Below are 13018 nucleotides of genomic sequence, written 5' to 3'. Positions count from 1 at the left end.
GCGAGATCAGAAAAAATCAAATGATAACAGTATTGCCTCAGGATGTGTTATGCATTGTCAAAGAATGTATTTCTTTCACTGGCCTTTCCTTTTGACACCTGCTCATACTGTGATAAAGTGCGTCTGTCTTGTTGTCAGTTAACACACACACACACACACACACACACACACATGCCCTCATGTTTCATCACCTTTAAGTGCTTATGAAATGAAAAATATTCACTGATGGCTCTGAGCCTTTTGCTTTTGCTTTACCAGCCAGCAATGTTGTTTGTGCAGTCAGTCCTCGGGGCAAAGAGAGCTCACCTTGTCAGGGCCGAGGACGAAGATACACCCCCCCGCTGCAAACCCCTCCTCATTTTCCTCCCTTATTTTTTGTACTTCTCCACCATCTCTTATAATTTGAGTGTGTGTTTGTGAATGACTAAGTGTGTATGTGTTTCGGCCTGTGCATACACCCTGAGTGCATGGCACGGCGCCAGATGCAGGAAGATAACATCTTGAAGGAAATATTACAGTACCACATACTCAATTCAAATTACTCAAATGTTTATAGCAACCAGCGCCACAACAGGTGGAGAGGGATGAACCTTTGGCAGGCTGGCGGACTTGCTTTTCATGGAGCTGTGGTTTCTGATGCCTTATGACAGCAAGTCGAGAGGAACTGACTCACTTGAGCATGTCCCACATAAAGGAGGTTTTGTCTGCAGCAGCGAAAGGACTCAAAGTGCAGCGCAAACCTGCTGAATGCATGCTCTTATATTACCCGAGTGTAATTTGTAAAACAACGGCCATTATGAGTTCATCTACTATATATTTTGTGGTACTGGCTTGCATTTAACTTTAAAACTACACACTGTAAAACAAATTGGAGGTTAAAATTATTATTATTGCATTTCCTTCTCACTTGCCTCTTGTCAGGCATACTGAATTGCCCTTTGAATTACTTTTATTGTGGGACTAGCTGTGAGTAATTTCACTGAAGTTGCCCACAAAAACGAGTAATGTCAACCTCCGTCTGTGCGATGTGTAATTCACACTTGTAATTTACGACAATCATAAGTAATATGTGGTATATTTTTCTTTGGATAAGCTTCACATGAGTCACACATGCATCTGCCTCACGTGTAGCAGCTTGTACGTGACTTGGCTACGAGCACAGCTGTTTCAGCCCATCTCATTCTCATGACAGCAGCATAATTATCTTGATTGAAAAACGGCTAATAACTATATTTAAGATGTTAAGATACTTTTAAAAGAATAGTGAGTTCATTTCATTCATAAAAAAACACATATTGGGATCAGTAGGAGCTTTTTGCGAAGCAGGCCAGTTTTCCGGGCTCCACCCCCTCCATCGGTTGAATCCACCCTGGAGCTGACGGCTGACCCCTGGCTGCTCCCTGACATCAGCCAGAGCGCAGAGCCCCTTCACAGGATCCCTGGCATGCTCTGCTGTCAAAGCAGTTGACAGAGGAGAGGCTAAACATGTTGAGAAAATAGAAACTCCTCACAGCGTGCCAATCATCAAAACCCACTCACTGTTTATTTTTCTCCTTTTTTTTCCCCAAGTGGAAATATTTGAAGAGGGCACAGATCGCTCACCTGAGCTCATTACCTGCCTGCTGGTCCAACACAACACTATTTAAGTGACATTAAGTCTTCACACTGCCTCACACACACACACACACGCACGCACGCACGCACGCACGCACGCACGCACGCACGTCTTTGTAAGTCCACTCGTAGAGAAAAATGAAAGTCGACTGTCAGCACAGGAACGAGGCCTGGCATGGATTTGTGTCAAAAAATAAGTCTCTTTCAAATAAATGTTGACAAGGAGGAAGTTTTCTTTGCTCTCTCAAAGAAGAGAAGACATGAGTTGGTAACATGTGTCTGGATGTGAATACAGAACTAAGAAAATCTCCTAGAGAAGGCAGAGAGAAGAGAAGACCAACAGACACACACACACAGACACACACACACGCAAACGTTTCCTTGGTTCACTTCGTTTTATTTCAGTTGGGCGCAGATCTATGAAATGAGCTTTCAACAAATACGTAATTGCTCAGTCATTCTGCCACTTGGTTGATCCCACATTACACAGCCGGCACTAGTGTAGATTTTCCCGACTCCCTTTGACATTTACTTGGCTTTTATTGCGGCTTCCTTTATAAACCCGGGACTCGGTATAAAATGTGGATTACAAGCCTATTGAGCTCAGTTTTTCGTGTACCCTGAATGTAGGGCATTAGGAGCTGCTCTTTGCCATTAGGGAAACCATGAGTGAAAGCCTAGAGGAGAAAGAGAAGGTTGTGTAAAGAAAGAGACACGACGGGAAGGTGAATTAAAATGTATATGTGCAAAGAAGTATCCCTCTATGAGTGTGTGAATGCTTTGTTTTGCACTTTGTTTTGCACTGTAAAATATAAAACAAGCTTAAGTTCCATATTTAGTTATGGTATAATAAGTATGGTGGTTAGAACATGCAACTTTCTGCCTCATGTCGGTTTGGGAGAAAGCTTTTCTAGATATATGTACAGTATCTGCCAGCTGAAAACACTCTCCCCTGTGTGCCACACATTTGTTACTGTAAAGCAAAGTAAAGAAAGAAAAGGCCACATCAGGTCATGGTAAAAAGAAAATCAGAACAGCAGGCTTTGCAGGATTTTGTATGGATTCCCTTGTACTCAGCTGTCCCTGAGAATGAGTTATGATCACAGCGAGAAACTCAGAGAGTACCCACCACCCACATGGACCTCATCTCACTTTGGATTTTTACAAAACTTCTAGTTTTAGTTGTTGCTGTTTCTAAAGGTTTTGTCATAAATAGAGTATTTTCTGGAAGCACAGTACCACTGGAAGGTTTTATAGGTTCTCAGGTTAACTTCCTGCAATGGTTTGCACTAATAATCGTCTAATATGAAACACATTGTAAACATGTGTATATTTCATATTGTCTGCTTGTTGTCGTACTTTTAAGCATCTTTACATATCATTTATGTATTCCTGATATCATGTGAACAACAAAAACAGAGCAAATAGATTGGATGATCAGATGACAATGTGGCAGACCATTTCTGTTTCAACATTTGGACTACCACCAAACGGTTTAGGGTTAGCGTTACATTTCAACGTTTAATGCAACAGATTTTTTTTCAATTCCACATCCTTACATGAAGGGAACAGTGCTTCCTGCATTGGCAGTCGTTGACCTTATGTGATTAAAGAAATGTCGATTAGTTCAATGCTATTCCTAGGGCTGGTTTGAAATCTCTGAATTATTGGACAATAATTGGACAGCTCATATTAATGTGATTTAAAACGGAAATAACTGTAGACACACAATGATATCGGTCACCAAAAATGTAAAGTGAAATCAAGAAACAAAATCTTTCAAACCTGACCGTTATCTTTTACATTCACACATGTTTAGGCTGTTAGCAGTGTAGGGGGTAAGCCCATTCCTGACAGGGATCTTCGTGGAGGTCTCTGGGGTTTGGGGGAGTCTGAAGTGATTTGGACATACTGTAGCAGCACGCCGTAGCTTCTGGGTAAAACTCATCTGACAGGTCTATTACCGCCCACCTCCTCAGCAGACGGATAAACACCCCAGAGCTAGTGATCATGACTTCCATAACAAGCCCTTCGATATCCCTGCAGCAAAACAGCATGCAGACACACACACACAGACACACACACAAACACACACACGTACACACACCAATGCTTACTGGTTGATGTATGGGCTTGAGAGCCTGGAGGTGGGAGGCAGTGTCTTCTTCTCCCAGACATGTTGACCAGAGCATGAGCTACCGACAGACGGCAGAGAGGCGGGCAGCACTGTAATTAACGCACTAAATACATTAGGCTAAAAGATCCCCCAGTGCATCAACAGGGGCATGCTTAGCACACTCAGTCTCTACGTTTTTGGGTTGTTACGCAACATTGTGTTATTACATTTCTGCTCTTAGGTAATACATTTTTGAAAATAGGTACATTAAAGCAATCCATTGACTTCCATTAATAACTAACCCTTCACCTTCATTTACTTAAAATCTGTGGTAGTGACCTCTAGTGGGCAATGGATGATGTTGGATGTTTACATGTAGGTAGTTTTATTTAGGAAATCTTGGGACATAGATTTCCCAATGAAACCCTAACTGTCTGTATTTTAAGGCCTTTTTCCTAACTTGTTCTAAGTCAATTAAAGAATCAGATTCCCTTACATGTAAATAATATCAATTTACTTTTCTTAGTTGATGATGCAAATAATAAAACCGTCTGCAAGTAAAGCAGAACTGCCAAAGGCGTCCGGAAACACGTCTTCAGAATCAGGTCAACACAGTGAGTTCGGAAATGAATTTCTATACGATTCTAACAATCCTGTCAACGATCTATCAAGGTGAGAGGGATACGCCTATTTGAGTCTATAGTCATGTTCTTACAGAAAACAGCTCTGTGTGAAAATATGCCGCCCCCTGATTCATTTGAATGGGATCGCTCAATTAGTCAATGTGAAGGGTCGAGCAAAAAAAAAAAAACAGGGCTGTTTGCCATAAAAAGCTGAACCTGGCCCAATGTTTGCTGTAACACTGCAGCGTCATCCATTAATGTACTGCAGAGGCCAATCAAGTGAGTGCCAGCAGTCATTTATGATCATCGTATTTCTACTATTTATCTTGGGATGGATGGATTTCCCTCTTGCCAAGGGCTTTGCAGAGTTGTAAAATTATATCACATTTGAAGAAAAAACTTTCTGCCGTGTTTTTGGTGTCTCTTTAGATTTCAAACTCTCTGATCTGTTACTCAAACCAGCCTTTGCATTTCACAGTCACAAGGTGAAATAACAAAGTTTGATCATGTTTTTTTGTTTTGTTGTTCACAGACGACACTTTACAGAACACAATATTGAACTCAAAGTCTTGTCCAGTTTTCATCATTCAACAGTAGCAAAAAACTAAATCAGACTGAATCAAGTAATGTGTAGGATACCAGATGTTAATTAAACTGTTTGTCTAGAAAACAAGTGCCGGAAAACAGTTTGTTATTCACAAGGGTTTCACTTTGATGACAACATCCATATGCAATGTATGCAACCATCAACAGCTCGCACTTTCAGACTGAAATAATGGTCGATTAAAATCCATTTGGCGTTCCTCTGCACTTTGCGTCCACTCTATTTTCAATTCATAAAAATGAATCTGAACACATGCAATGTTGCTAATAGGAGTTTGAAACTAGAGTCTTAAAAGAGTGATAATACGAAGGTTAATGTAAATATGATTTGTATTTGTTACTAGCATTCCACCAGAAGGATTTATTTACTTAAATCTTGCTCAACAGATTCGTAGAAACAGCCACGTGTCTCACACATGCTCCTTTGAGAGGAGGTGATCCTCCTCCTATTTCCGATGATTACTGCTCTCTTCAACTGCTAATGCAAGACAATGGTGAGCATTGTGCACGTCGTAGAAAGCATCCGCCTTTATTGACTTTGGTAATCCCTGCTGCTGCTCCTGCACTCAACATTTAGAGATAACTTCCTCTGTCATGACACAAATGAGGGTGACACACCGTGAGCTACACCCACTCCTCCCCTCACATCAGCCCTCTGCTAACTACCTGAGTGAACGCTAAGCTGACAGTTGAAGGTGTGCAATGGATGTCTTAGTGGTAGGAGGGAGTGTGGGGGGGGGGGTCGCTAGGCTTGACAGCACTCCACTCCTGTGACCTGCACCTGAACCAGGACCTGTGAGAAAAAAACTGGTTCTCCAATTAGGCCGCCAGTTTCTCACCTCGCCACACAACAATTAGCCTGCAGCTCAGCGGCCTGTGGAGACATGCAAAGTGCGGTTTATCACAGACCTGCCTGCCAGAGCCTGTGTGTCCACAAAGGATATTTAATAAGAAAATGTGTGTCCTCATTCCCTACAATTAAGGCCGATACACTTACCATGCTCCAGTGGCTTTCTAAAAAAAAAAAATATTATATTTAATTAACCAGGTGGCGAGGAGGTGAGTCACGGCTCATTCTGCAAAAGCAAAGGGCAAGGCCAGTTCTGAACAATCAAAGTGTAATGTATTCCAATAAATAGCTACTGTACTGTATGTCAACAGTTGTTAACATGAATTATCAAAGGAGTAATACAAGTTCCTTTAAATTGGCAGTTGAATGTTGTTCTTCAATAGTAAAAGCAAACTGACAATACAAGGGTTATGACTAATATTACAAAATGAAAGTTATTACTTGTTTATAGCAATCCATGCACACACCTTTCACGTTATACCTATGTCATTCAATTAAATATAAAGGTCCCTTGCGTAATATTAAACTGCTATGGTCATTGTGGATTGTTCTAGACAAGTTCACTAAATCAAAACCACATTCAAACTGTATGTTTTTGCATTTGTTGTAATCACACTCAACAATTGTGCCAAAATGGCAACTGTGCTTTTAAATAGGCTCCAACAGGAAGCAAAAGGTGCTGCATAAATCAATTTGTATTGCAAAGGAAAACACAACACAAGATAAGTCACTTTTTTTTGTTCGATTTCTTGCCACACTTCTTCTTGGAAGTGTGGCAGCTTCTTCTGTTGAATGCATCGCACACACATGAAGCATACTTACAATGTTTACAAAGGGCGTACACACACGCACACACACTTCACTCAATGCAAACCTGTGCTGTTTGCTTTACAAACCATCCATGTCCGGTATCAGGCACTCAAAATACTCTTCAGGCGGGCTCTGGGTCACAGGGAGCCCGCAGGTTCAATGCAGACCAACCTGTTTGCTCTGCAGATAAAGATGATAAATGTCACAACACAAAGTGCTTAAAATGCTTTGTTCTCTTGATCGTGATTTATGGCAAACTCTGACTACAGATAATACATCTTCAAAAGCTTCCTCGGTAATGGATCTGCCCGAACTTCAACCTACAGTAACTGTTTGTTTTACACACATATACACACACATATACACACACACACACACATACCATGTATACATCACTTCAGGGGACATTACATTGACCTACATGCATTTCCTGGAGACTTATCCTAACCTTAACCATAACCAACACATGCCTAATCCTAACCCTAAACATAACCAAGTCTTCACCCTCAAATTAATGATTCCCCTCATGGGGACCTCCATTTTGTGCCCATAAGGGAGGCGAGTCCCCACACGTGGCTGTGTCCACAAATGTAGGTCCCCACAAGGACGGTAATGCTAGACCACACACACACACACTAACACACACACACACAATTATGTTGTATGTATGCACCATGACATCAAGTCACATTCCTAGTATGTGCGAACCTATCTGGCAATAGACCTGTTTCTGATTCTGATTCTGATTAGCATGACGTGACAGCACTTTTGACCTGTAGGCAACTTTAGTTATTTGTGGAACTATTCTCATTAGAGACGCACCCAAAAATATGGTGTTTTTTTATCTTTGAGCAATCATAACTAATTTGCATCAAATAAAAACAAGTGGAATTTATATGATTGTTTTTTATTAAGTGTATTTAAATACATAAACACACACTTGTATATAGTAAAAATGATTTTAGACAAACCTAAAAAAAACTGCAAGCAAGCTTACCAAACAAGCACTATTTACATCAGAAAAATACTACACTTTTTCATATTAAACAATAACAAATAAAAATAAATCTGTATAATTCAAAAAGTGAAAGGCTTTAATTACAATTCTTTGGAGGGAAGAGAGTACAGGTGTACAAGAGAAGTCAGTGACAGGCAGTTAGAGACAGTGTTATTTAATGCAAGTCTAACATAGTGATTTGGGTACTCGGCCTGCAGGCTAAAAAAGGTCTTAGAGATTTTAAATGTTCAGCATATGCTGTGCGTCTCTCGCACAGGTTATGATTTATTCCACCTGAAAATCTCTGACAGCTTAAGAGTGTTTGTGGCCTCGTGACAACTCCCATGAAACTTCAGAGAAAGAAAGCTCAGGGACGGCAGTAACATACATACAAACTATTTTAATCCAATTCAAAACAGCAGTTAAAAATACTGTTTTACATTTATTTCCAAAAGACCATATATTTTAAACTTTATACACATTTCTACAGTATGATACAGTGTATGGCTTGGCAGACATTGTTCAGATTTGAAAAATAAAAAAGGCAAGCTTTACTGACCAAATAAACACCTTAAAGCTGTGCAGAAGAACTCCAATGTAAACATGGAAGTGTTCTTCAAAACATCACAACTCTGTCTCAAAAAACGGCACTTGTAATCGAAAACCACTGTAAAAAATATATACTTGCATTTTATAGTTATTTTACCCACATTTTAAATGCTTTCCTCTGAGACCGACAAGGCACCGTAGCCGTTTAATGTTATAGCTTTTGGCAGTGAAGTCATTTATAATACATGGATATACAGAGACACTACAGTAAGGCAAATCTTGATATTTTGGCACATGCACTATGTGAGGCAGCTTGGAGGCGGTTTGTTTGATCACTGTAATGCACAATAAGGTAATGTGGTGATACCTGTTTTGCTTTGACACTTGCTTTGATCTGACAGATTTATGCTCCTTGTACCAGGCACCTGTTCAAATAAAAATGTTAAGACCAAAAACATTACCAGTGCAATCAGTGTCTATGCGTTTCATCTCTTTGTACCTTATCTAAAACACAAAAAAAGGCTGCATTAGGTAAAGATTGGACTCCAGCAATATGTTTCCAGTCAAATCCCTAAAGCAAAGAAACACCACACAGGCTTTTTACAGTGATCCTGAGGCACTATTTGTTTTCAGGTTGGCTTCAGTCTTTGGTTTTGTCCTGGCTTAGCTAGCTGCGTGGCTCTCTGGCTGCATCAGGAGGGGCAGCTCCCGCTCGGACCCCCCTATCGCCAGGTTGTGAGTTTCTGAACTGAGGTCTTGAGGTTCGCTCTGAGACGCCTCTCCTCCGTGACCCAGCACTGACTCCTTTGTCCCCCACCTCATCTTATCCTCCTGCTCCACCTTTACTCTTCGCTCTTCAGCCTCGATTTCCTCCGTGGTTGGAATGGAGTTCTTCTTGGGTCTTCCCTTGGGCTTAGTCGGGGCCTCGTGACCTCCTTTGAGCACCTAGAATAACACAGAGACAATCTTAGTGGACTGGTGACAAATGGCGGCAGCAGTTGCTATTATAGTAATTAGGAGAAGACGTATTGCTTCTCGCTGCCCCTTGAGCACTCATATATCTTTAACGATTTCAGCTCTTTTTTGTTCTCCGAGTTGTTGACCTCACAGAAGTGTTTGCTCTCCCTGCAGCCATCATCGGTCACACATCACACCACACCCTCCCTTCCTGTCATACCGCTTGCTACTCTTACATGTATAGTTCAAACCAGGTTTACATGGATTGGTAAGTCAGCAGTTAAATTAATGCGTTTTGATTAAAAAAAAAACATACTTTTAAAGATGACAATGTGTATGTCTCTTACCATTTTCTTCCACTTCATACGCCTGTTCTGGTACCATGTCTTCACCTGGAGCTGTGTGAGGCCAAGTGACTGGGCCAGGTCTAACCTACAAATCAAAAAACAAAACAAAATGCACGTTAGATGGACGTTTCATGTACTTCTTTAACTTGAACAGGCTATGTACTGTTAAACCCTGACACATGCTTTAAAAATCAGCAAACAACCAGGTAGACTGTCTCTGCCTTGTTTCTCCCAATAACAGGAGAATAAAGAAAATATAAGAATCTTGACACTAATTGTGTTTTTTACCTTCTAGTCAGTATACTGTATAACGCAGTCTCATGCCTAGAGGTTGCCAGGATGTCAGACTTAAGTACAGTATAAGTCCTATTCTTATACTCAGTCTTTGAATCTCACATCAAAGCTGATCTGCTAGTAGCTGCAGTTTGACACCTGCAGCACAGGAAGCACTGTTTCAAACATCTGTACAGAAGTCAGTAATCCAATCACAGCGCATGTAGTCGGACGATTGGGGCAGTCTGGAGGAAACCCTGAATGCATCCACCACATGTGTTGATCCATGACTAATAGGGCTATTGGATGTGTGTGATGTGATACTTCAGGAAGGGACAGATAAAGTGGACACGGCCTCAATTTGTAAAGGAAATGAAGGTTTATCTGGGTTTCTTAAAAATGAGATTTCCTATTCGCTGCTCTTCGTAGTCGGATGAAGGGGTTCACACCCCCACCACAAACCCCCAGTGAAAGTAGCTGGCTTTCATTTAATGGTGAAAGCGGAAGCCGAGACGGAGAAAAAGGCGTGAACAGAATCTAAAAAGCAGAACAGATACAAACCCCTTAAATTCAAGGGATCATCTACAAACCCTTATACCTAACATAAAGGGCTGTGTATGGTTCTCATGTGCGTGTGGGTCTGTGCTTCAAAAAACACCAGACATAAAGGCAATCAAGCTGTCTATCACACTTTACTAGCATGCGTGCCCCAGTCTGTAGCCGTTCAACAACTGGAGGCAAGGAAAAGTAATTTCAGAAAAGAAAACAACCCTCTTATTTACGGTCATTAGTTTTGAATGGAGAGAAACCACACACTCAAAGCAACAGAAACATTATCGAAGTCCCTGAAGGCAATTTTGTTACACATTTCAAAAAGGGAATCTTTGGTGTAACCGAAAAGTTTTTCCACATTGATGATGATGACAGTGGGGATCATTAAGGTACTAATTATTATAATTGAACGCTGCTTAAAATCGTTATTCATCTGTGATATAAATAAGTCTTTTCAGGGATATTTCTGGTTTTGGTTCCTCTTGCCCCCGCATGTCGTCTCAGTTTTAAAACCGCACAGTTTACGAGCCAAGAGTAGGTTGAGAAAATTAAAGTTATCTCTTGATCATAACAAACCCAAGTGGGGAGCACGCCACACCTTTGATGTGGGGCTTTAAAGGGGGATTTTCTATATTGATGTTTTTCCTGCAACGGGGTATTTAATTAATTCTCTACACAGTTTCAGAATCTAATATTTTGACAGGACATATTATTTTGGCACAGCGATTCGTAAGGTTGCTTGGGTTTGATCACTGAGTAGCGCTCAGCCTCGGGGCTTCTGCTTTAAGATAAGGCTTGGCATCTTTCCAACGGCTCCAGGCAAGCCAAGATGTGATATATTTAATAATGCATCGTGGGAGTTTTTCTGCACGGACGGGATGTAAACGCCATGACAAATAAATCTGGTTTATTTCAAAAATGCAAATGTGTTTTCAGATACATTGCCAACAGGATACATTGTGTACGATGTTTGTGTAGCTATTTGCCTTTCTAAATGCATGCAGATACTTTACATGAAGTTGTTTCTGTTTTTAATCCCAGCTGATTTACTCTCAATAAAAAAATGGATGAGTAATGGGGGGAGTGTGCAGACTTCCAATTTCTGCTCGATGCAAAGGCTCACTGGCAGTTTCAAATTCCTACTGCGCATGTGAATGAACGTTTTTATAACATATATGGCTCAATATTATTCTGAGTTATATTGGAAAAAAAGCCTGTAGGCAAAATATAAAAGTGAGCCGTTCAATAAAATAAAGTCCAACCTCATGTCAGGTCCACAAGTTGAACCGAAAAATGGAACTTAAGACATGGATATTAACATGTAGATTACTTCATATTATGGTAGAAATGTTTTTATACACCTGCACATGTGTGAAATGATTGGCAGTAAATCACTGTAGTACATGTGTGTGTGCTTGTTTTGGCCTCCGTCCCTGCTCTCTTGAATAAGGCAGTGTTTCTTTGTTGGGCCCTTTTTTGCTTTTGGAGAGCTCAGGGTTAAAACGTTCCTCTTGTCTCAACTAGAATGATGAGGTAATGCTCTGGCTTTGACAAAATTCACATTACATTAGCGTTCCCCACAGGATAAATCAAAAATTATGATGTTGGGTTAACCACAGCTTGATAATTGCAGTTGCGGCTTTACAAATGTGCGTTTGCTGTGCTTTCATAATGTGCTCTATGTCAGGTATGCGGGTTATCAAAATGTCACAGTTGAGTGACGCCTACAAGCTGTAAGCGTTTCTTACATCTGGTTGAAATGAAAAAACTGTGGTAGTTACCTTTCACACATGGCTTTGTTAAATGTCATGTAACTAATTTCATTTCATTTCATTTAATCGTTTATTTGAACCGGGACAGTGCACATTGATGAACACGTTAAAACAAAATAATGCTTACAAGCGTAAATGAGCCGGATTTTAGCTTTGAGCTAATTTCCATCCGTAGTCCCGTCACATACAACTTATAAGAACATGACATTTATATACATAGCAAATGATATGCAGAAAGAGCATGAGCAGCATACAAGCATTTACCACATGGCAGTACAATGTATGCTACGACATATAAAGTGCAAGAGGAGATACCCCTGTGTTAAAGTGCATTTAGCGGTGATTGCTCGTCTGTTTGTTTCTCAACCATTCTTTGAGTTGTCCTTTAAAACTGTTCAAAGTGGGACAATCCCGTATCTCAGTTGGGAGGCTATTCCACAATGAGCTGCCTTTAACGGAGAGGACATTTTGTCCAGAAGTTGTCCGTCTACGGTGGACTTCACAGTCTCCTCTGGTTTCTGACCTAGTGCAGCGTCCAGTGGTTTCTTTTGTGGATGAATTCCCCTAAGGGGGGGGGGCCAGTCCATATAAACATTTATAAAAAAAACACATACTTTTAAAAGACTTAAAATTGTCAAAACTCAAGAAATTGTATTTTTCAAGGATGGTACAGTGGTGGTATGAATGTGTCTTTCTGTCAAACACTTTGATAGCTCTCTTGTTCAGCTGTTCTATGTATTCACAGAACCCTGCTGTGTGTGTGTGTGTGTGTGTGTGTGTGTGTGTGTGTGTGTGTGTGTGTGTGTGTTGTGTGTGTGTGTGTGTGTGTGTGTGTGTGTGTGTGTGTGTTGTGTGTGTGTGTGTGTGTGTGTGTTGTGTGGTGTGTGTGGGGGGGGGGGGGGGGTGTGGTGGATGTGGCTGAGTTGGGAAGGTGTCAGATTTTAAAGAGGTGCCA

General features: G+C 40.8%; 1 protein-coding gene across 1 annotated transcript in view; it reads right to left on the bottom strand.

Annotated features, from left to right (window-relative positions):
• Positions 1–7568: 7568 nt before the first annotated feature.
• Positions 7569–13018, bottom strand: part of barx2 (BARX homeobox 2) — an 11828-nt gene continuing 6378 nt past the window's right edge. The window contains exons 3-4 of the mRNA XM_010779366.1: positions 9467–9551; positions 7569–9107 (exon numbers count right to left, since the gene is read on the bottom strand). Coding sequence (XP_010777668.1) covers positions 8826–9107; positions 9467–9551 — 367 coding nt within the window. The 3' untranslated portion in view covers positions 7569–8825. The remainder of the gene's footprint in view (positions 9108–9466; positions 9552–13018) is intronic.

Source organism: Notothenia coriiceps, unplaced genomic scaffold (genome assembly GCF_000735185.1).
Source record: "Notothenia coriiceps isolate Sejong01 unplaced genomic scaffold, NC01 NC01_scaffold00020118, whole genome shotgun sequence".
Lineage (NCBI taxonomy): Eukaryota > Metazoa > Chordata > Actinopteri > Perciformes > Nototheniidae > Notothenia > Notothenia coriiceps.
This window is presented reverse-complemented; position numbering and strand designations above follow the sequence as displayed.